The sequence below is a fragment of the Hirundo rustica genome, chromosome 6, assembly GCF_015227805.2.
Source record: "Hirundo rustica isolate bHirRus1 chromosome 6, bHirRus1.pri.v3, whole genome shotgun sequence".
NCBI classification, from domain to species: domain Eukaryota; kingdom Metazoa; phylum Chordata; class Aves; order Passeriformes; family Hirundinidae; genus Hirundo; species Hirundo rustica.
The window spans coordinates 23,932,473-23,955,768 of NC_053455.1; the positions used below are offsets into that span (position 1 = coordinate 23,932,473).

Sequence of the window (23,296 nt, forward strand, 5' to 3'; positions counted from 1 at the left end):
CCAGTTTGTTACGGCACATGTGGGAACACCAGTTTTCTACTAATACTTTGTTTGTGTTTCTGCTTTGCTCTTACTTACTGCTCTGTCTGTTCTTGCAGCTGGTGATGGAAAACTCCAGGAGTTCAAAGTAGCTCACTAATAACATAGACCAAATTAGTAATTCCAGAGACATACATGCCTCTGTAATCTTAGTCTCTGTAGTCTTAGTAATGTACCTAAAAAACACGAAAGGATTGAATCATTTTAAAAAACTTGTGCTTTGGTTTTAGCTCGTTATCTGTAGGTGACCAGGACAGAGCACCTGAAGAAGCTGGCAGCCTCTGGTCTTGAAATTAGCAGCTGAACCAGTGACCCTCAGGTCCTGTAAACTTTAATTCAGTTATGGCTAGCCTGTAGCTTTGGAGCTATACATGATTCCTGACTCCCATGCAAGCACGGCTGCTTGTGGTACACTTCTGGCGCTGTTACTGGTGCTGATGGGCATTGAAAACCCTGGTGATATGGAAGCAACCCAACAGCAAGGCTGTCAAGGCTGGCAAAAACAGATTTCCTGAGGCTCCCTCAGAGAACAGCCTCTTCTGATCCATGGTGGACTGTGAAAAAACCTGTGGTCACTTCCTCGTAAATGGATGTCACCTCCTGCCTTGAACTACTTTGGAATAGTTTCTTTTTTCCAGCCCCTCCAAGATGTGCAATATGGCTTCACTGCCTTTGAGAACATTTGAAAAATTGCATTTGCAGCATAAAGATTCACAGTTATCTCCCTTGGCTTTAAATGTGCAGTGAGTGGCTTCATGGAGGACAATGCATTGGAGTCATACTGACAGTCTAATGCTTCAGCAAAAAGACTATTGACCAGCTACCTGCTGTCTACAATAAAGTCTGCAAGCAAGTTAGATGCACGACTTTTTCTGAGGTAATTTTCTCATCAGCTTGCAGGCATTGCATTAATACTAACAAAAGACTGCACTGTGAAATCAATTTTCAGTCAAACCGAAGCATATTCCTGTTGTACAAGGCAGGGAAAACTGATTCAACACCCAGAATCAACAGCCTCAGAGACTGGGCTGCCTCAGGGCCATACTGGCCCTGCAGATGGATCATATCAGGGAACCTAGAAAGTCTAGCATTTATCACGTTGGACCACTCAGCCATAGTTGTGGTAGCCTGAAGCTTTAGACAGATTTATTTATTCAAGCCTACAAAACTGGAAGTAATAGCTCCTGAGACTGAATTTTTAACACAATCCCAAAAAGCTGGAGCTCATTAAATGGCCGTGCCACAGTAACAGTGAAATCACTGTACCATTGAGGAATATCTTCAGTGCAGGTAGCTTGGTTTTCAGCTGCAGTGTAAGCTGCAGATTGGGCTCTCTGGATGGATGGAGTCTGAGACAAGAGGTCGTGAACTGCTGACCCTTTGGCAAGCTCAGGGACCTGTGGCCCAACCAGGTAACCAGAGACATGGCAGGAGCCAAGGACCCCCAAATGTTCCCGTACCTAGACTGTGAGGGTAAAAAAACCCAGGGTTTCCTTTGTCCAGGGTCCCAGCTCCCACTGTTATTTAGTTATTGCACAAAGATTGAATTATTTTAAGGATTGGGACTACTGGGACTCTGCTATGGAAAACCTGCCGTTGAGATGGTAAGGAAACCTTGTCTGACTGTGTGAGTATGGGGGTGTGTGGGGAGTCAGGCTCACTGGAGCTGCCCACTGGGAAGGGGTTTTGGGCCCAGCTTTGGTCACAGGTGGTGAGAGTGTGACTGTCAGAGTAGCTCCTGGATGGTCAGACAAGAAAGTTTTCCTACCGCAGCATGCCATTGAATTGCTGATGCAACACAATCCAACAAAGGTAACCATAAATACAGAACTACTAACTTCATAAACCAACTTTTCTTGATGCTACTTTGGTAGTCCAAAGGGACTGAATCATAAAGCTTGATGCTGTTTTACATTTAAGATACTCAGTAATCTCGGAAGTTCTTTGACTCATCACCAGCTCAACAATGGGGAATCATTGAATAGATAGTAAAATATGGAGACATGTAGGTGCACAAGTTCCTTTCATTTGCATCCTTCTAGGCCAGATGAGTTTGGCTGCTTCAGAACTTGCATCCTGACTGCCTGGGGAATTTTTGGTGGAATCTGCAGTGGGAGTAGCACAGCACTTACCCGAGTTGTTTATGCTGGTTCAAATCTCTTGTGCAGGTGTGTGAAGCAGCACCGGTCCCTGATGAGAGAAATGGTTGTTACTGGGAATTTCCTATAGTCTTACTTTCATAATAACATCTGCCTCTACAGGCTCCTTCTCTCCAATCAAGGAGAAATGGAAAACACATTTTCCGCAGGACCAGATTTAAGAAAAGGATAAGTGATAGTGTTTTTTCACCCCTGTTGTGAGACAGCAAAAATGGCTAGTCATAGAGTAAAGGGAGAATGGTGGTTTTGATTTGATTGTTGATTAATCTGGTTATGTGTGCCGACTCCATATACAGAGGAGTCTAGACTTCATTTCTATTAGGACAACTTTTATTATTTTGTGCGTACGTTTCTGAACACTCATATAAAAAGTCGTTATAGAAACTGTGTCCATTATTCCAAGATACTAGCAGTATTTTCATTAAGTTTTTTTAAATTATAAAAATGTATGCAATTACCATCACTTTGTCGTTCAGCCTTTACAGCATCAGCACGAGAGACTTTTAAATTCTCTCAAAACTCTGTATGCACAGAAGTCACCTTCACACACCTGCAGCGGATGTCGCCACGGGTGTTATAAAAGCGGGTGAGATTTAAGAAACTGAGAGTACGATGATTTGGAGCGTTTTCTCCCGTATCCCCTCAGGCTCGCACCCGGCTCTGTCACATGTCGGACTCTGCCGCGCTCCACCTTTCCTGCGCAGTCAGCGCCTTTCCCGCGGCAGCAGCAGGAATGCTGCTGAGGTAATTTTGCTGGCTCAAAGGCGTACGTGCGGTCCCATACGGGCCTCCGCGCCGCCGCCACCAGACATCACTAGACACCCTTCCCAAGTTTTCCTAAACACCGGGCGCTCGGGGCAGGAGCGTCCGGCGGGGGCCGTCCCGCGCCTGCCCCCCGGCAGCGGCCGGCGCTCCCACTGTGGAGCCCCGCAGGGAAGGCGGTCCCGGGCGGCGCCCCGGGCAGGAGCCTCCGCCGCACTGCGTTGGGAGCCGCCGGAGGGGCGGGGAGCGGGGGGACCGCGCCGCCGGCACGGGGGGGTGAACGGCCAACGTCCCCCGCGAGGCGGGCGCGCCGGCTCCGCCTCCCCGTCCGCCGCCGGCACCGGTTCCATTTTCCCCGCGGGGTGGACCCTCCTCCCTCCGTCGCGGCGGCTCTCGCCGCCCCGCAGAAACGGAGCGCGGCGCCGGCAGCGTCTTCCTTCAAACGCTGCCCTCAGGGTTGGGTGGTCCGGCCTATCTCTCCCCGCCGTGCCGGGCAGTGGTAGCGGCCGCTCCGCCCCTTCGCCTCCCCCCCCCCCCCCCCCCCCCCCTCCGGCGGCGGCACGGATGGTGCGTCCCGGCAGCAGGCGCGTCCCGGCCGGCGCCCGCCCCCCCGCGCCGTGTCATTGATGTTGTTGTTTGTGTCGCAGGAGCCGCAGGCCAGGCCGGGGCCGCCGCCCGGGGCCGCCGCCGCGGGGCCGGCGCCAGGGATGTCGGTGTGCGGGGAGGCGGTGGGCGCCGGCTCCCTGCCCAGCGAGCTGGTGGTCCACATTTTTTCCTTCCTGGCGGCCCCCGACCGGCTGCGGGCCTCGGCCGCCTGCTCGCACTGGCGGGAGTGCCTCTTCTACCCGGCGCTCTGGCCGCGCCTCCGCCTCAGCCTCCGCGTCTCGCCCGCCGAGCGCCCGCGCCTCGAGTTCCTCATGCGCAAGTGCGGCTGGTTCGTCCGTGAGCTCCGCGTACAGTTCGCCGCCGACAACTACCCCACCGGCGGCGGCGGGGCGGCGGCGGGCGAGAGCGCCGCGGTGGCGGGGGACGGGGAGGCGCCGCCGCCGCTGAGCCCGCGCTGGCTCGACCTGCTGAGGACTTACCTGGAGCTGGTGCTGTGCGTCCTGAGCAGCGTCCGCAACAACAGGTACCGCCGGGGGAGCGGCGGTGCCGGGCGTGGGGGCAGACGGAGCCCCGAGCCGCGCAGGGCCGGCTCCAGCCGTCCCGCCGGTTTCTGCGGGCGGAAACAACGCCCGAGCCGGCGCCGGCCGGTTCGTGCTGGGGCTGGGCTCGGAGCCGCTCTGTGTGTGTGTGTGCGAGTCTGTGAGGTGGGCAGAAGCGGGGACGCGCCGCTTGAAACTACCAAATTTTTGTCGTAGATTGTGTGTTGATGAGGAATATTAATGCTCAGACGTCCAGCTGGCGAACGGCAGGTCAATACGCAAAACAAATACAGCTGCAGTAATAAAAAGTTCTTCATCTTTTGGATGGAAGCGGGGAATGCAGCTCGAACGGAGCAAGTGAGAACCAGGAGTTTGAATTTACTGCATAACAGGACAGCTTTCTCACTTAAGCCTTACTCCGGACATGTTTTAGACCTTTTGTATACTTGGACAAAAGTATGTCATGAGAAATAAGTAAGGGGGAGTTAAAATTACAGCTCTGGCACCCTGAGTTACTGCCCCAATAAAACGCCTTCACCTTTCCAGCTATGAGGTCTTTCGCTGTAGAAGAGCTGAGCTTTCATGTTCGCTCTCGTCTTACCTGCTCATCTGAGGTTTGAGGTGGTTTTATGTTCTTTCGCTTCTTGGAAAAAAGGTTCACATGTAGGACTTTCTTGGCCTAATTGGATTTAAATGATTGAAACATTTTCCTGTGGTTTGTATTTAAAATGTGTTTTTCACACACTTTGGCAGGTTAGATAATTTTCTCAGCTCTGAGGTCTTTAACACAGAAATACTTGCATTCTATTAACTGTGTGTGGGTGTGATAGAGATAATAAGATAATAATCAGATACCCTAATGTATGGCCTCTAGTCAGCACGTAAGACAGGAAAACAAGGATATTTCAGTTAGGTTATGATGAGTTTGGAAAGCCATGTAGGTCTTAAGATTGGAAATAGTTAATAATTTTTCCCCTCTGTGCCCATATAGCTTCATCTATCATGGGAAGAAAAAAAGATGCAAGTGTTTCAGGGCATCTTTAGGATGAATTAAACCCTGTGGATGGCCTTTAGGAAACTGTCTGCAACTGAGTCATGATCTTGTTACCGCCCCCTTTGATTACAGAGGTATGAGAGGGTAGCTCGAGGCCTTCCTTGTGTCTTTATTTTGAATTGTAGCAAGAGAACTTTAAATGCAATTCCTCGTTGGTTTGAGATGAATGCAAATGTGGTGTGTGAATTCCCACTTTCAGTTCCTCTGCTCTGTTGCGCCCAGCAGGTACTTCCTGTGGTGCAGCTGCCGTGGCTGAGAGTTACAGACGTCACTTCAGAAAACAGCTCGTTAGTCCCAGCTCACCTTTATCTTCATTTATTTCTTGGCCTGGAAATCCTTGATGTGCGAATCATAATCATCTCTCTTGACTGGTCTTCTCTTGCATTTCAGGAGCTTTCACTTAACTGTTGAATCTGAGGGAAATCCAGCTAGTATTATAAGAGGAAAAAAGTGTTGAAGTGATTGTGGTGATTGTCTGATCTGAGACAAATATCATGACATGGGCTTGGTATTTTCAAATAGGTTGTATCTAGAGGAGATGTTGCATGGGGGCGTTGTTAGAAAATGAAATAGTTTCTTTTTTTTTTCCTTCACTGAAATAGGAGGCAGTCAAAATTAACTGCAATGTGAGAAGGCTTTTGATACACTTTTTCTTTTGAAAAGTTCACCGTGGTCTTATCTGAAATCTGTACAAGGACACTTGCTTTCTGAAGTTCCCTTTACGGATTCTGTGTGCCAGTGTGACTCGGGTCTGCAGTGAAATACTATGCAGAAGTAGTTGTTTCTCTGGTACCTGCTCTCTGGTAGAATAATATAATTTTGGTGGTAAGACAGGGATGAAGAGTTACCAACTATGATAGGATTTTTGTTAGTACTTTGCTGTACTTTTTTTGCTGTCCCTAAATCATTTCTGTGCAGCTCCTTTGGTTTGAAATGAATGATGCACACCTGGGGAACACAGGGTACCTGGTTATTACACCAGGCTTTTTTTAATGAGCGTTTAAAAAATTGGGGGAAGAGTGGCATAATTTACATTGAACACTTGACCTTTTGTCAGTTTTGCTTTCAGAATAGACTCTTCTTTGAACAGACTAGGTTTTTAGTTTATTTTGATGTTTGAAGGTTTTGAGTTTTTTTCCTTACAAAGTAACTACCTATAACTGATTAGTTTTCAAGTAGAACGTTGGGTTTTAGTTCTTTAAGTAGATTTTTGAGGTTGGAAAGAGGTGAGAAGGAGTATTAACATATGCCAAATTGCTGCTTAGTTCTTACTGTGATGAACTAATGTCTAAACCACAAGCATTGTCACCTGCGTGATGCTTAGTTTTGTCTAAGGAGGGACTGCAGTCCATAATTAATTAATTTCTTTTCTTCTCTTTATTTATCTATAACTCAGGGACTATTGATAATTCTTTCTTGTTTTCACTGTATTTCACTGTACACAAGATAGCTATTGTAATTTCCAAGATAATTGAAATGGAAATTTTTAACTTCTCCAGCGGGTGAATCACTGTAAATGCATTCCTTTTGGAATTAAGTTTAGAACAGGACAGTCTTTCATAACTCCTGCCAGCCCTTATGATAGCTTTTTGGCAGATAAGTTCAAAAAACATTCCATCTTACACTTCAGAGCTGAAAAGGAAGAAATCTGCTTTGTGATGCTGTTTCTTAACTGTGTAATGTTGTTTTGGGGTGTTAAATTTATTATTAAGCAATGAAGTAGCAACCTTCCTCCTTGCAAGAAAAATCATGTACTTGAAATGCTACAGATTTCCTTGAGGATTTACAATACCACAGGACCTAAGAAAAGTAATGAAATTTCTAAATGCTCTCTTGGCTAGACGAGAATGATTTTGCTACTAAGAGCATTTTCTGTACAACATAAAATTGCTAGTTTCTAAGCGAATCCGTGTGTTAAGTCTCTAGAAAAGTATTTTGGACTGACCTTTGCTAGTTCTGATGGAATTAAGGAAATAGCAACTTGTCTGCAACTTGTTTTAAAAACAACTGAAAATTTTTTTGACAAATACTCCTGCTGCCAGCCAGTTACCATCCGAAAAGGTATGTTCGAGGTCCGTCTCCTGTTTGAAGCAGATCTCAAATTGCTTTGTGGGTGGCAGCATATTACTCCCAAAATATTGGGACTAATAGTGTTGGGACCTTGATGAGCTCTAAAAATCTATAATTTGTTTAATTAAAAGGTACTAAAGTAGCATTTATAGTGATCTGTAGGTTTTCCACAAGCTTTTATGTTTATGACAGCAAAATAACAAAGGTTATGACTGTTGAAAAGCTGATGTTCTCCTTACTACTGAGAAAAAAGGTGTGGGTGGGCATGGTGTTTCTTGAATCTTCATGATCTGCACCGGCAGGGTGGGAGTGTGGCAAACTTTCTCTTTGTACTTACGTGCATACAACAGCTAATAAGCACCTGGTGGTCATTCAGCAGGAAAATCCTGTGCTTTTATGTAACTCTATGATGCCAAAGTATAGTCTCCTCTGCTCTGCCTTCCTTTCTGCCAAAGGAGGATGGGAAAGTAGTGACACACACACACAACCCCCCTCTTTTCCTCTGCAGCATGTTAAATTGTGTGACTTGTTTGATCTTTGCTATGGAAACAAAAATGCAGATTACTATAAAACCGTGGTATCTTGCTGAAGTATGATATCTCTTGGAGTTACCAAAAATTAGTGAATCGCTCAAAAACAGTGGACTGCATCTGTTTTTAATGTTTCCTACTGACCCTTTTGGGTCTGAACAGGCAGCTGAAACTAGTATAGTAATACAATATGTGCCTTACCGCTTTGTTCGCCTTGAATGTTAACAAGGACACTTTGTGCTTTTTAAAATTGGGTATTAAAAAAGACCAACCAAAACTGAAGATGGAACCTAGTAAGAAGCTTATTATTTCTAGTGCGCTTTTTGAGCTAGTGGAAAAGAAATGTTTTAGAAATCCTCCCAAAACATAAGTTTTTCCCCAGCTCTGTGTATGGATGCTACACAGGATTAAGATGCCATTATGACTTTAAGCAAAAGAGAAGTAATTTTAAAATAATTTTATTTAAATCACTGTACTGACTCTCTGAAATAAAGATGAGCAGTGAGCTGAATGTCATGGAGTTGTGTAACACTGCAAGTAGTAGCAAAATCTAACATTGTGTCGAACTGTGATCAGATTTGTTGATTTTAATAACTGCTGTGAATGAAAAAATAAATTGATATTGTAATTGGTTATGTTTTCAGGCAGCAAACTTTTCCATTTGTCTCTGTACTGCATGAAATGGCAGTCAAAAAGATGCAGTAAAAATGTGTGGGGTGCTAGTAATTAGTGTTCCATGTGTCCTGTACTTTGGTGGTCCTCCTAATGCCTGCCTGCATCCTACTGTAGCGCTGGCTGGCTGTGTGAGTGGCACAAACCAAGACCTGTGTTTGATGTGAATATGCAGGTGATTCAGAGCTGTTCTGAAGACTGCGTTTTGGCTCTTGACTCTCACAAATAAGTCACCAAGACAAAAGAGGCTTATTTATAGCATTGGCTGTGAACACTGCTTTTCACACCAGGTGGAGGTTTCTTCTACTTCCCTGTCATACCAGACTATATCTTACAGCTTTTGAGGAAAAAATAGCCCAAAATACTCTCAGTTAGGTGTGCCAGTGTTTTAGGTTTCCCTGCCAAACTTATTTTTCATTATGATCAGTCAATGTCTTAGTGAGATTTGTAGAATATTGATCATATTTTAAGGCTCAGTTTATTTTAGTGTATCATCAGTACAGTAGGCCTGTACTTAAAATATGAAATATTAAATGGTTAGAATTTCAGACACAGTTGTAAATTCTAGATATTTGACTCCAGTATTTGTCAGACTTTATATGAAGCATGTGGATCTTGCAATTAAACTGTTGTTCTCCTATAGAAAAAAAAGTAGCAGGTGCAACAGTGGATAGATTTCAGGCAATCAGTGTGCTGTGTTTGAATACAGGAACTTCAGGTAAATTATGATTTATGGTAGATAACAATTATAGACTGCAGCTCATACCTACTAAAAAGTGTAAAACTTGGCTACTTAATCCTTTTTTTCTTCCCCTCTCCTCTTGGTAGAATATCAGGTTGTGCTGTGGAGGTAGTGATCTGTACCAGAGCTTTCCTATGCTTTGAGCATGGTAATCATATTGCATTTTCCTCAAGGCTGATTTGAAATACTAGCATATGCTTTGTGAGCCAGAAGAAATAAGGATTTATGGTAACTCATGTAATTGTGAGCTACAGGTTAATTGGCATCTACTGTTTAGGATTAATTTATGTGTCTATTTGTGGTGAAACTGGAGTTTCTGCCTTGTTAATTATCAATTGCAAACTAGCCCTTGCACGTTAGGACTAAATCTAATTTACAGCATATATAAATAAAAGAAATGTTGACCCAAAACTTAGTCAGCTACAAAAATAATAATCTTAATAGCAAATGCTGCACAGCTACTTCAAAACTGCAGTCGTTTGTATATCTCTTTCTTGACCTGTTTTAGGAATAGAAAAGATGCAAGTCAGGAAACTGAGCTAGGGAAAGGAAGGCTGACTGTCGAGTCCACTGTGTCAGGTTCAGCATCACCTCAGAGGTTCTCCTTTCACTTCTTTTTAGGTAGCCCTTCTAAAAGTTACAATCATATGTCATGGTGGACCACTATCCCTTACTGATGGGGAATATTAGAAAAGCTTCCCCTCCTCTGATATAACAGAAGTTAGACACTGATTAGGGTGTGGGGAGCTTTTGCTTTTCCTGTCTGAGGTTTGTGATGCCTTGACTGAGGCAGGTTTGGGTTCCCGTTTGTAACCCAGTTGATGTAAGTGCTCAGGAAGCGCTGTTTGTGGTTGTGTCTACTTGGGCATTAAATGCAGTGTTAAATGTTAAAAGGAATAGGTATTTGATGTTTTCATCTGTGACACTTAACACACATGTTTCAAGGATTAAAAATTGCATGAAACCAATTATAAGTTTTCTTTATGGTCCTATGGGCCTGCTGAAAATACTCCTGTGCTGACTGAAAAGCAGTATTTGCTCTTACAGCTGGTTTCAGCAGATTGTGTAGTCCTCTTCCCGTTTATACTTCAGTCTCATTTTCTCTAGTTCCAGATGTAGCAAGTGTTCCATCACAGGCTATATGTTCGTTGTAATAATGGGGTTTATTGCCTGCATTTGTCTTACCCAGAATGATTTCCTACACTATTTTAGTTTTGTGTACAGATTCCTTTTTATTTTGTTGTTTCCTAGGAACCTCCAGAAGTTAAGTCTCTTTGGGGATATAAGCATTTTGCAGCAACATGGAACTATATCAAATACCTACCTTGGAAAGGTTGACCCTGATGGCAAGAAGATTAAGCAGTAAGTTATATTTGTAAATTATCAAATACAGAATAATAATAATAATAATAATGAAAATAGATAACTGAACACAGAAATTCCTGAAGTACGTGACTGAAAAGCTTTTAAGTTTTTTAACAGGATAAAAATCTAAATTATTGCTCCTGCTGTTTACATTAAGTAGTTTGGTTTTATGGCTGATATGTTTTGTTGGGGTTTTTTCCTCTGTTCTCAGCAGGGTGAGAATCTTTCTTTTCCTCTTTTCATTGTGTTCTAGAAACAATATTATATTAATGCCACAAAAGGGGAGGAGGGATGAGGGACTGTTACCGGCACCTCTTACTATTGCTGTACATGAAAAAAAAAAATAGAAAAGGAAGTAATCTGTTGTATTTCACGAGAGTTGAAAACATAATTTGCTTGAAAGGCTAAGAACTGGAGAAAGTTTTCTTAGGACCTACAGGTCATTAGACTAGCAGGACAAATCTAAATACTGGGATAAACACTTTGGTGCTTGCACTAAAATGTTGGTGTGAAGATTGCATTAAATCATTTGCTCTCTTTTAAAAAGTTTCTTACTGCAGTTCCCACTGGGGAGAAAAGCTACCCTAGAGCTGCAGAGTTCTGTGTCATACTTCTTTTTATTAAATTTTGCAGATACTAAAACAGTGTTCTTCTAAGCTCAGATGTTTAAGGTGTATGAGAACCACAATGTAAACAGATTTTTAGTGTAATGAGGCATATAGATGGTAGTATTCTCCTGAACACCTCCAGATTGCCTTTTCTTCAGTAGTTCTGTAAAATATTAAAAGCTATTAAGATTGATTACCTGGGCTATTACAAAATAAATCCTGCCATTGCTGCAAGCATTACAGCACCTTTTCGTGGATGTGTATGGGGGGGAGGGAAGAGTCTTTGGAAGAAATTTGAGATTGCTGTGGTAGAATCTTTTTCTTAGGTGGTTGTGAGATAGTCTGCCTTCAATTTAAGCATTGGCAAGAGTAATTATGAAACAAACATTGCCAGGATCAAATAAGGTTCATCTTAACTCTAAGTGAATTTAGGAATAAAATAAAAAATTACACTGTCTGTGGATCTTACCTATTGTTTAAAAGTGTTTCATTTATGTCACAGCTGCGAGTCCTCAATTTAAAATAACATGTTCGGAGAAATCTGGAAATATTGAAGTCTTTTTACCTGATGACTATCCTAGGCAAAACCGTGGGAACTGAGGTGTAAAATAAATACAATAACCACCCCAGCTTTTCCTCTTAGGTGAAGTCAGGCCTTGCAAACCTTGTACCTTCATAGGAGAAGGAAGGAAGCACACATGGGCAAGGAGGGCATGGATGAGGATTTACCAAGAGAGAGGATGAATGAGGGCTGATCTTTTAACTTCATTACAGCAGGAGGGTTATGTGGCATCAAAGGTAGGAGGTGACAGATTCAGAGCAAGCAAGAGGAGGGGGTAATCACACTGCCAAGTGTTTTATTATTGGGTGTTATGCTTGCTAAACACTCTGCTAAGGGAGGAACCTCGATGAATTTTTAGGAGTGAAATCTCTTGAAAGTTGCAAAATACATAAAGCCACCTCTGCTCAGAGCTGAGTTAAAAAGTTTTGGAAACTAGAGAGATATTTGATAAATATCCCTATGTGCTTTTTTGTTCTGTCACCTTAAGGTGCTAGTGGTTCTCTGCTGTCAGTCTGGTTACTGGCTTAAACCTTTAATTTTGCCTGGACATTATCTCTATTAAATTTATGTGGATGAGAATAAAAATTCTGTAATATTTTCTTGCTTAGTTATATAAAGTATACAGATCCTCATAGCAATAAAAGAAGTGTTCTATGCAAAATCATTACCTGATTTGGAGAAAAAAATTTCTGCTATTTTTTTCCTGGATCTTACTTCTTGATATTTTATGGGACTGTCATAGCCTGGCTCAACTGCTTTTCTGTAATGCTGGACCAGGGCTTGAGATCAATTACTTACCAACACATCTGTCTAACACACTGAAAGAACACTTGTCATTTCAGCAGGAGGACTCTTTTGAGCCTTTACAGCTTTGGAATGAAGACTGGAAAAGTACTTAAATGGAGAAGGTCTTTAGAGTGTGACTGTGCTATTTGAATTTAATATCGAAAATTTAAAATAATTCTATTGCCTTCTTGAACAAAATAACATAAAGAACATTTCACTAAAAAGGGAGTAGGAGAGGTGGGTGCCTCAGAACAAGTTCATAATAATCTGGCACTAATAATTTGAGATTGAAATGTTACTGGGTCCAAGTTGTTTTGGTAAAACATGAACCTGTTAGCACTTGAAAATCCGGTTAGTTGTATGTTTGGAATTATTTAAAGATTCTTCTTGTATGTTTGATTTTTATCTTTTAATGAGCAGATCAAGCAGGTGATTTCACATCATTCTACCTACTCTCAGAATTAAGTTTCTGCCACATTTCATTGAAAATTACTCTTTTTCCATACTAAATTTTCAGTTCTGGGGAAGTTAGGATATACAAAAAGCTGTTTTTAAAAAGAAGAGCTGCATTTGAAAAGCATTGCAGGTTTTCTTATTTGCATAACCTTAAAATGTACGTAGGAGGGTGTTAAATACATGCTGGAAAATACATGAAGTGAAGGTTCCTAGTGTGCCACCGTTTTTGACAGACAAAGTACATATGTCATTTAGTTTACAATTTTAACCTTTTAAGTGCAGTGGATGTTAAAATGCTCTGGGAGGTCTGCAGTCAGGTTGCAGTTCACAAGAACTATAACAACAACATCTTCCTGCAGAATAAGGCTATAAATGAAAGAAGAATAATTCTCGAATAAAAAAATTGAATGGTATGCATTTGGTAAGACGAACCCATGTTTAATAGGATCATTGTCTGTTTTGTTTACTTACAGAATCCAACAGCTCTTTGAAGAGATATTAGGCAATAGCAGGCAATTGAAATGGCTGTCTTGTGGGTTAATGCTGCAAATAGTAACTCCCACATCATTGTCCTCCTTATCAAACCCCATAGCCAACACCATGGAACATCTGAGCTTATTGGACAACCACATCCCTGGTAATACCACTCTTATCACTGCGGTTGAATTGGAGCGCTTTGTGAATCTGCGTTCGCTCGCTTTGGATTTCTGTGATTTTACAGCTGAAATGGCAAGAGTCCTGGCTGACAGCAACCATGTGCCTTTGCATCGACTGTCTCTCCTGGTCCACAGTGTTTCCATAATGCACAAGTCATTGGACAATATGCCAAAAGATGAGAATTGGCAGGCGCTGACTCGCAACAGCACTAATCTTCGGGTCTATATAATGGCTTTTGATGTCAAGAGTGATGATATGTTAAGGATTCTTAAGCCCAGTATCCCGCTAGAGAGGATTCACTTTGACAGCTATGTCACTTGTGTTTCAGGGGCTGTTGTTGACCTCATATCCAGGCAGTATGACAAGTTCCTCACTCATTTTATACTAATGAATGATGTGATAGATATGTCTGCCTTCCCAGATCTCAGTGACAACCGGAATGAAGATCCACTTGTCTTATTAGCCTGGCGGTGCACAAGACTGTCTCTCCTAGCTGTTCATGGTAGGTGACACATTGCACGGGCATAGTATGTGACTTCTAAATGCTTACAAGCCTTCAGCCTTTCTAATCACAGTGTGTTTTAGTGGCATGTTGTTCAAAAGGCTGCTGCACCATTGCTATACGTGCTGTTGTTGAAGGTGTTTATTGTATATGAGTTTTAAACATGCTAGTATCTTACTAACTGCTATTGAGAAGTCACGTAGGATCTTATTTAAACTCCTCACAGAAATGAGGATAACTTGAGAAGTGAGCATTCCAGGAGACTTCTCCTACAAGTGCTCTGCGCTGTCCAAGTTCCATTAAGTGGCTAGTTATGTGTATGTGAACTGAAAACATTTGCTGTTTTTCTGTGAGCTCACATGCTGGCAAGATTAGATCATTTTGCTTCCTGTTCATAAATAACACAAATTAAGTGCTCCAAAGCTGAAAAGAAGAAATTTGTTACCAATTTGGTTAAGACTACCAGCAGATGAAGGCTGAAAAATATTTGAAGTGGGTTGCCTCACTGAGTATGTTGGTTTCACCAGTAATACCAGAGCTAGGTTTATACCACCAGTTTATTTGCCATATAGTAGCAAATAACTTCTAGAACTTATTCAGCTCTGTCAACAATTGAGCACTTGGTGGTAGAAGTTACAGCAGTCTGGCAAATTTTAAGGCACCTCAAACTGAAATAATGCAGAATAATGTTTTTTTTATTTGTGCTGGAATCAGCTTACCAAGACCAAGTTTGCTGATGCATGAAAGAGTTAAGCAGTGACTGTATTGTGTTGCACAAGAATAAATGTGTTTCCTCAGACTGCTTGGGGGAGTAAATCTCCAGTTTAGTACAAACAGGAGACTTTCAGCAGCAGGAGGTGGACATTCAGATTTCCATCAGTTGAAGTCAGAAGGTCCTGCTGTATTTGCTCTTTCCGCCCCCCGCCATGGTCTTTTACTGAAAAAATCATTGCTGGGGGCAGGAGAGGCATGATCAATTCATCTGTCTCTACTTAATAGTTTCTAGGCGAGACAGGTTTTACGTACTGGTACATGACTGTACCAGTCTAGGTGTGGATTTTAGCAGTTTCTTCTAAAATTTGGATACATGTTGGAGGACCTTTTTAAAAAAAAATTGTGTTACCTTAAATTGTCCTCCTGCTACAGAAAGGTCCTCTAATATATTATCTAAGTTTAAAAGCTAATGAAACATCTGAACATAAGCCAGTGTAAGTATCATTTAATATCAGTATGTCTATTCAGTACAAAGTATTTGCCTGTGCAGAGCACTGGGAAAGCAAACGTCCTTTATGCTTCTGTCTAGCAAATGATTGTTGCTTCTTTGGAGAGATGCTGTGTCTGCCTGTGTGAGAAAATGGCCAAATATCACCTTGCTGTTACATCGGGATTCACATTTTTCACCCTTCTTTTCCCCCTCCTTGCAGCAGAAGCTGGCTAAGCTGCTTTTAAATGCCTCCTGATCTTTTCTAAGCTGTGGACATCACTTCTCTAGTACTACACCGCAAGTGTCATTCTTGGAGAGTAGTAACTGTAGTTGGAACACGATTAGGAAGAAATATGCAGAATGTTGGGATGACTCAGTACAGCATCTTAGCCTCATGCTTGGATTCCCTGAGGTTTTCCATATAATGTTTTTGGGCTCCACTTGTCATGTTATACTGTGAAGTTTAGTTCAGGAAAAGAAGGTGGTTTTGTTCAAGGTGCCATAATTCACTTGAAGTGCTCAGGTTTCTTCTTCTGTCTCCCAAAGTGGTTATTCTTCAGTTTCCACTGCTTCTCAGGCTTTTGTGTGTGTTTATGTGTATGTTTCCTCTTCTGGTATTAGTTTGCTTTTGAAAAAGCTTTGATTTACATCTAGTTTTAGCTGCCACTTGTCACTGACTGAAAGAGGAAGGGGAAAACATATACTATGGACACTTTATATGGGCTGCCTCCAGAGTCTTGTGGGAAGTCATTGTCTTTCCACCAAGGTAGCATGTCCAGGAGTCAGAGGATGGCAGATGTTAAATGCATTCTTGCAGAATGAAGAAAGAGTGTGTGGCCATTTGGGATGGGATGGAGACAGTAGGACACTTGTGGTGATATGATCTGGCACGGTGAATAAAAAGCATCGTCCATCTGTGAGAACAAAGGCCTTTTTTATTTTTTCTTCCTCCTTAAGGAAAGGATACTTCCACATGGATTTTTATGACTTTGTGTTATAAACATACTGGTGAAGTTTTATTCTGTCCACGAACAAAACTAAAGTTGACATTTTTGCTAGCAAGGAAGAACAAATTACAGTGCGCTCATGGTAAATTTTTTGTTCAGTGATACCAGTAGTGATCATTTTTTTACCTCTGAATACTTAGCTGGACAGAGACTTTTTGGCAGCTGGGAGCTCACAGAGAAATTTCAGGCAGAGCTTTTGAAAGGAGAGATAATTTCGAATGAGACTAAGTTGGGAATAAGATAGTTGTTCTAGTGCATAGAAGATCTCACAATAAAAAGTTACAGGAAAAGCTAGATACCTGACCACATGATGGTAAAGGGGTTTTGTGTGAAGGGCTTTTTTTTTTTTTTTTTTTTTCTTTCTTCCTTTGTTCTTACACTTGCTCTCAGCGATTTCTTTGGTGAATTCCTTTACAGTCAAGGTAACTGGAAGGTGGTGTGAGCTCCTTCATGTCCTCGCAGCAGTGTGTCATCATACAGGAAGGAATTTTCCACTGAGTTCAATGTCCCTATTAGGGAAGGGACATTGAATTAAGCTGCCTGAATTAAGACATCATTGTCTTCTGTGGACAGTTGTGTTGGAGGTGATGTATCCAGCAGATGAAGATTGTGGGAATTCATGCATTCCTAATGGTTAATATACCAGAAATGAGCCTTACAGATGTGTGCAGGCTTCTTTGTTGAAAATGTACCCTAACCAACATATTTCCAGAGACACTATAAAAAAATGTAAAAGAAAACAGAACAGAAATTCCTTTTCTTTATTACTTTGACACCTTTTCTTCATTCTCTATCAAATTTATTTTGATACATTATGATGTAGAGCATGTTAACTACAATGTTGGAGTTCCAGACCACAGTTAGCTTTTACTTCTCAGCAGTTCAGCTTTCTCAGCTCAAATATTGTGCAGACTGCAGCTTTGCTTGGAATCTACTTGGGCATCCCACCAAGAGGCTTAGCACCTGCGAGAATGATGATAAAGGCAGAAATGAGTCTTGCCTTTTGCAGTGGAAGGGTTGATTTGGCAGAGCTCCCCAAAAGGGAAGTTCCCAGACCATCTGTGGTTTGCATCTGAGTAGGATGGGCTTTGCATTTCTCTTAGCAAGTGCACAGAAAGCTTACAGGTAACTGGGGAGTAGGAGTTTTTAAAGAGGAATGCTAATATATAGTATGAAGAGAGGGAAGCTTTGTAATTCTATTTTATCTCAGACAGAATTACAAGATACATGTAGTTTGTTTTATATATATGTGTGTGCATGCTGACTTTTTGTTTGCTTGGTGGTGGCTTTTTTTTATGTGTACTTTCTAAAGCAATGAAAGCAAATCTCTCTTTGCTAGCATAAGCGGTTTTAAAGCAGTCGTATGCATTCAGTTAATTGATAACTCACTTTTTCATTCTAATTTTACTACAGAGTACATCACAGGAGGTTTGAAATTTTATATATAACTTACAGTAGTCCACTGCTCTGCAAGTAGGAGAAAAAGATCTAGAAAAGCTTGATGAAACCATCTGAAATATTTTTATACTTTATTATTCAGAGTGTAAAATGGGGGTTTCACTACTTGAAACGAGAAAGCCCCCACCATGTCCTAGGGGAATTTTGCCAGATGGAACATGACGGAACAGGGTGGGAGAGGTTTTGGGATGGTCTGATGTTAAGTACTAGAGTAAGAAAATTTTGCCTTGTAGGAAAATGACAGAGCGACTTTGTTTTTCTTTCCCCATAGGTTACACAGTCTGGGCTCATAATCTCATAGCAATTGCTCGTCTTCGTGGCTCTGACCTGAAAGTGCTGGAAGTCACAGAAGAAAGCATTGAATTCGACCAAGGAGAACTGGCTGATCAGGATGTGGATCCAGTACACAATTTCATTGAGCAAGTATCTCTTGGATTGGGTCGCCCTTGGCACGCCGTCATGGACATAGAGCTGCTCAGTGTCTTCACTGAGCCAACCCGTCACTTTTACAGAGAGATGCAAAGCTTCAGTGAAGGCATTTAGCCCCTTATTTACAATTCCTGTGGTTACATATGCAAGTAGGGTCCTATTATGTTTTTTTGGTAGTGTGAATTAACCCCTTTTGTGCTGTGTTTAATCAGTATTAGCTATATAGAATTATATATGTGTATTCTACTTCTTGATCAAAGAACGTAGTCGGGTATTGGTTTAGAAGCTGAAAGTGGCAGTGTTTAGGGTTTTCACGGTTAATGGACTTGTCTACCAAACCTTGCAAAGATACAGCCAAAGGCTGTCTGAGGTTGCCGGCTAACTTTACTTTAATTGAGTAACTGCATTTTGAATTATTTTGCTATTATATTGGAGTCCTGTGCTCGGGAGCCAACTGTTTTTAATACCCATATCCATAGCCCAGTGGCTTTCTATGCTGTCATTGTATGCTTAATCCAGTAGCATGCTACTTAAGAGGCTTAAGGGACGAGAAGTCCGTCCAGGGCTGTTCACTGTAAGACTCTTACCTTGCTCGATTTCACGTGCGGATTCTGCAGCATGGCTTAACTCCATTCTCGGCTTTCCTTAGCTGCTAAGCGGCGGTGCGAAACACTAGCGTTCAGGTTCCTGCACTTACAGATTCACTCCATAAAGCTGTAGTCTCTCGGATTCTTTGCAAGCTCCTCCTTGTTCGTTCTCATGTTCTGTCATCTTCCTTAAAAGTTAGCTTTGGGCCAAAGTTTAAAAGGAGAAAGCAAGAAATGTGCACTCCGGTGAGGTAAACGCATAACAGTGAAGATTTCAATACAAAGGTCTACACCTGCAAAAAACATTAGTCGTGAAATCCCTAACAACCAAGTCACTGGATTTTCTCTGTCAGCGCCTGTGTCAGCTGCCAAAGAATAGATTAAAAACGAAGAAGTGCCCACATGCTGGCAGGGGTAGGCCAACTTTTGGCCAGCCAGATACTGCTAGATTGTAATATATAAGGTCGAATTTCGACCTGTGGTACACAGCTGTGCTGTGGCTCAGTCAGCAACCTCAGAACTCTTAACAAACATGCACCTGTTTCACTGTGAATAGTGAATGTAAAGGAAGGAAAGGAAACAAATACAAAGCTTGTTCTATCACAGGTATGAGCTGCTATGATGCATGAAGAACATTCCATGAAGTATGTTTTAAAATCTTGTTATATCTGAGAGGCTTTAGAAGCCGGTGTAACTGTTTCAGGGCAACCGCGGTACAGACGTGGTCTCTGTGAGACTTCCACCTGACCCCAGTTTTAAGTGGTACGAATGTTGTGCATTTAATGTTTAAAGGACAGTCTGCAATAATAAAGTAAGTGGCCAACGTGGGTGCCCAGCAGTGCTGAGACCTGGCTGCTATATTGTAAGCTTTGGAAAACACAATTTATGCAACAGATGTCCAGATATGATTCTATTTATGGAAAAAGTTTATATGTGTTTTACAAATGGTTTTACCATCTTATATTAAAATGACCTTTTGACAGGTGTGCGCTGTTTTGTCTCCAGTGAGCACATACCATGCGGATTTTATATGTACATCAGTAGAGTGAATCCACTGGCACAGTGTGTGTATATGCCAGATGTGGTGAGATTTTATCTTACAAATGTGATCAGATTAAAAAAAACCTCCTGACAGAAAATGTAAGGAAACCAGCTGAATGTTTGACTTGATGACTGATGTTGTATGGTTTATGTTAAATGTTATATTCTTTTAATCAACGAATAAAGCATTAAAAATTGATCGCTGTATAAAATGCTTTATTGTTATTAGCATGAAATCTTTAGAATTAAACTGCAACATCGTTCATAAGGTGTGTATAACTAGTAGCTCCCATTGTGTTTAGGTTAGCAGGAAAATCTAAAATAAGTCACAATTTTTTTTAATTTGGCTGAATTTTGTCAACATTTTTTGGGGTGGTGGAGGAATGGGAAGGATGCTTTGCTAAAGATCAGACCAGTTAGCACAAACAATATATCATTATATGACCTATTAGACTGATACAGTAAACTGTGGATTGTAGAATTATAGAAGACTACTTTTGAGAAATTACTGCATCAACTGCAATCGCTTAAATCAAAATCTAATGTGCTCAAGAAAAATGTGTAGTACTTCTTTGGTGTCCCACTATTAAATAGATTATGAATACCCACAACGCTTCAGTTTGACGTTTTATCCGTCCCCAGAGTACACAGCTGTGCCTTCTGAATGAAAGCTGCAGATGTCTGGTCAGCTGTTGGAGAGCTGGGTGCCCTGCAATGGCTGACTGTGCTGTGAGGCTTGGCAGAGTGGCTTGTCAGTGTGTGCGTGCCAAGCACGGACTTTATTCAAGCTTCTGAACTTCCACGTTACGATAGCCCAAGGTGCTGCCAAGTGAGAAAATTGCAGGTTCATAGATCTTCCAGATTTGGTAAGCAAGATCATTTACCAACATCATGAAGAGACGCTGTGGGTAATAAGGTAAATACAGTTACAGCTTTTCACGTTCCAGTAAAGTGAAATACTGGGATTTGTCTCGGTGCCTTTCAGGGCAGATAAATCTGATGGTGATTGCTCAGCAGCATCTGAACCTGAAGTTTGGTTGTAAAGGGTTCAAGACTTCAGGAAGTCACAGAAAAAGCCAGAAACAGCAAATTCTGTGTCCTCTCGTTTAAACAGTTGCAGAATGGTAATTTTTCCACAAGCTACTGCATTTTATGGGTAACTGCCTTACTAAACAGTTGGGAAGTAACCTGTTTGCCTTACTGTTGTATTAACGTGTTTTAAATCTGTTTGGTCTAACCTATTTTCTGTTTTTAATTAAGTATTTTCATTAACTTAATCTTGAAAGATAAGATGAGGAGCAGGAGAAGCAGCCCATTTGACTCCATTAGAGATGTGCACCCCTTTCACTTGCTGCGGTTGCAGCCAGAGCTGGCTCTTAGCAATGGCTGTCCATTGTTAGAATGCTCCAGGTCTGATCTTTTTCATACAGCCTGAAGTCTACACACTGGGTGTGGCTCGTGTTCAGGGAAGAAGTCAGTGTACTTAAAACAGATGGTTAGAATCTTTCTATCTTAGAAATTACAGGGAGTCCAGTAAAGCAGGAGTGTGTGGTGAAAGCCTATCTTAAATAGTGCTGGAGAAATGCACCCCTGATTCTTCTCCTGTCTTAGGAATAGATAAAAGTGGGGTTGGTTGTCTGCCTGTATTTTCAGCAGAAATCTTCATTAGTGATACCAGGATGAAGGGATTCAAGCTGAAGTGATCTCTAATTGTTAGGAAATTAAGATGATCTTAATATTCTCTTGCATTTGGAGTGCATTACAAACTATTGTGAAATTTACTTTGAATTTTCATAATCCCAAAAGGAATTTTACTTTAGTTGTATCTTTGTATTTCCTGAAGAGATGGCAATGTCAAGTTAGTCTTTTGCACTCTAGGTTCAGCTGCAGGAGCTTGGAACACAAGCCTTCATCTCTCAAAACTAGGTTGCTTATTCTTTTGCAGGTGGGCTGAACAGTGACTTCCCCATATACACTTTTGTGTGACGTTTCTACTGTTGACAGGTTACCGTCTACCCGCTGCTCATTGCATAAACTTGAGCTGGTTTCCAAATTTGCAAATAAAATTTTGGACTGCTAACGGGGAAGGGGGAAAAAAGTCTCAAATGATGCTATTCTCTCTGCAGGATGATCCAATCCATGCTTTTCCTGCACTGTTTTAGTCCAGCTATCTTTTCTTTTGCCTGTAGCTTTTGGCATAGATTATTTTGGTGGAGAAAGAATTTTTCCGGACTTAACTTAGAACAAATATTTAACCCACATGAAGGAAATACCGTGTTTGCTCAGAAAACAGATAAATTCATAAATAGTTTTTGCAGCCTCCCAGGTGAGTTGGGCAAGGAACAAAAAAGGTTTATGTGTTACCATCTCAGAATTTCTGTGCTATACCATGGTTCTCTGTGCAGAGGCAAGGCTGTATTTGGCAGTTCTGGCTGTTCCTAGGGCTGTTGACAAGGGTAAGGGTAAAATCCAGTAATCCCTTCGAGAATCCTTGTGAAGTCTCTCAGGCAAACTCATAGCCATCAACTAATTGGCTAAAACTGATGCAACAGCCACGTGAAACTACATGGTTAATTAACATGGCTGATGCTTTAAAATGTCTGTTGTCAGAATCTGGCATTAAATTGCTGGAGTTCAAAGGCTTATCTAAATGCTTTGAGGGCAAAACTAGAAGCAGAAAGGATAAAGAAATTGTGGGAGTGAGCCATGGAAGAATTCTACAGCTGAAGGAAGCCATTGTGGGAATGGTAGGAGCAGGAGTACTGAGCTACAAGAGAAAATGCTCCCTTGGCAGACACAGCCTAAGCAATTATAAAAAAAGTGGGCTGAGGTATTTTTGGTAACTTCTAATTATGGGGTGTGGTGGCTGCATTTACATTAAAGCCTGAAACTGTGTGTTATGTGTGCGTGCATGCAGAGAATGGAGCCGGGTGGTTGAACTGCTGCTGAGCTGGGGCTTGCTAAAACCAGTTTGCTTCTTTATCTTAGAGTGTCCTTTACCAAATGACCATACTGAGTGCTTACATGGTTTTCAAGTTGAAGCTAAATTGTCCAAACGGGCAGGAGCTCCTAGCACAAGACTTTAGATTGTACAGTCACCTAAAAGCAGAGCTTGGCTCTGTCCAGATTCAGCCTAGCACTGGCCAACCCTGCCCTGGCTGCAGGTGGGTGCACTGTGCCTGCTGGGCCAGTCACTCCTGCCAGGGAAGCAGCACACAGGAACCTGAAGACGTGAACGAGGTACCACACCAACTCCTTTTAAAGACACAAGCTTATTGATGCTGCAGTTTACCACTTCCTTCTTGTACTTTTTAATTCTGCTTTTGTCCTGCCTAGCATTTTCCTAATGCTGGCGTTAAAATCTGAAGCCTAATAAACCGAATTCATGTTGAGACAGTAAAAACACACCCCACCTATACATCTTCAAAGGCAAGGGCAGGGCTGTGCTGGAGCCACTCCTA

The 23,296-nt window shown here is 41.9% G+C and overlaps 2 protein-coding genes across 2 annotated transcripts in view; one reads left to right on the forward strand and one right to left on the reverse strand.

The window, feature by feature from the left end:
• Nucleotides 1–4,158, reverse strand: part of ZNF410 (zinc finger protein 410) — a 22,729-nt gene extending 18,571 nt beyond the window's left edge. Inside the window, exons 1-2 of the mRNA XM_040065911.2 lie at nucleotides 4,046–4,158; nucleotides 2,172–2,229 (exon numbers count right to left, since the gene is read on the reverse strand). The gene's annotated coding sequence lies outside the window, so the exon portion shown is untranslated. The remainder of the gene's footprint in view (nucleotides 1–2,171; nucleotides 2,230–4,045) is intronic.
• Nucleotides 3,587–20,438, forward strand: FBXO33 (F-box protein 33). Its single transcript, XM_040065908.1, has 4 exons — nucleotides 3,587–4,089; nucleotides 10,425–10,535; nucleotides 13,424–14,109; nucleotides 18,050–20,438. The coding sequence occupies exons 1-4, from the start codon at nucleotides 3,587–3,589 to the stop codon at nucleotides 18,319–18,321; spliced, it is 1,572 nt and encodes a 523-aa protein (XP_039921842.1). The 3' UTR covers nucleotides 18,322–20,438.
• Nucleotides 20,439–23,296: the final 2,858 nt, after the last annotated feature.

What these genes read in the sequence shown, in the direction of transcription:
- FBXO33 (XM_040065908.1), top strand. Translation starts at nt 3,587, where the DNA reads ATGTTGTTGTTTGTGTCGCAGGAGCCGCAGGCCAGGCCGGGGCCGCCG. An exon ending in AGCAGCGTCCGCAACAACAG is followed by an intron (nt 4,090 to 10,424) that starts GTACCGCCGGGG and finishes GTTGTTTCCTAG; the next exon opens with GAACCTCCAGAAGTTAAGTC. An exon ending in GATGGCAAGAAGATTAAGCA is followed by an intron (nt 10,536 to 13,423) that starts GTAAGTTATATT and finishes GTTTACTTACAG; the next exon opens with AATCCAACAGCTCTTTGAAG.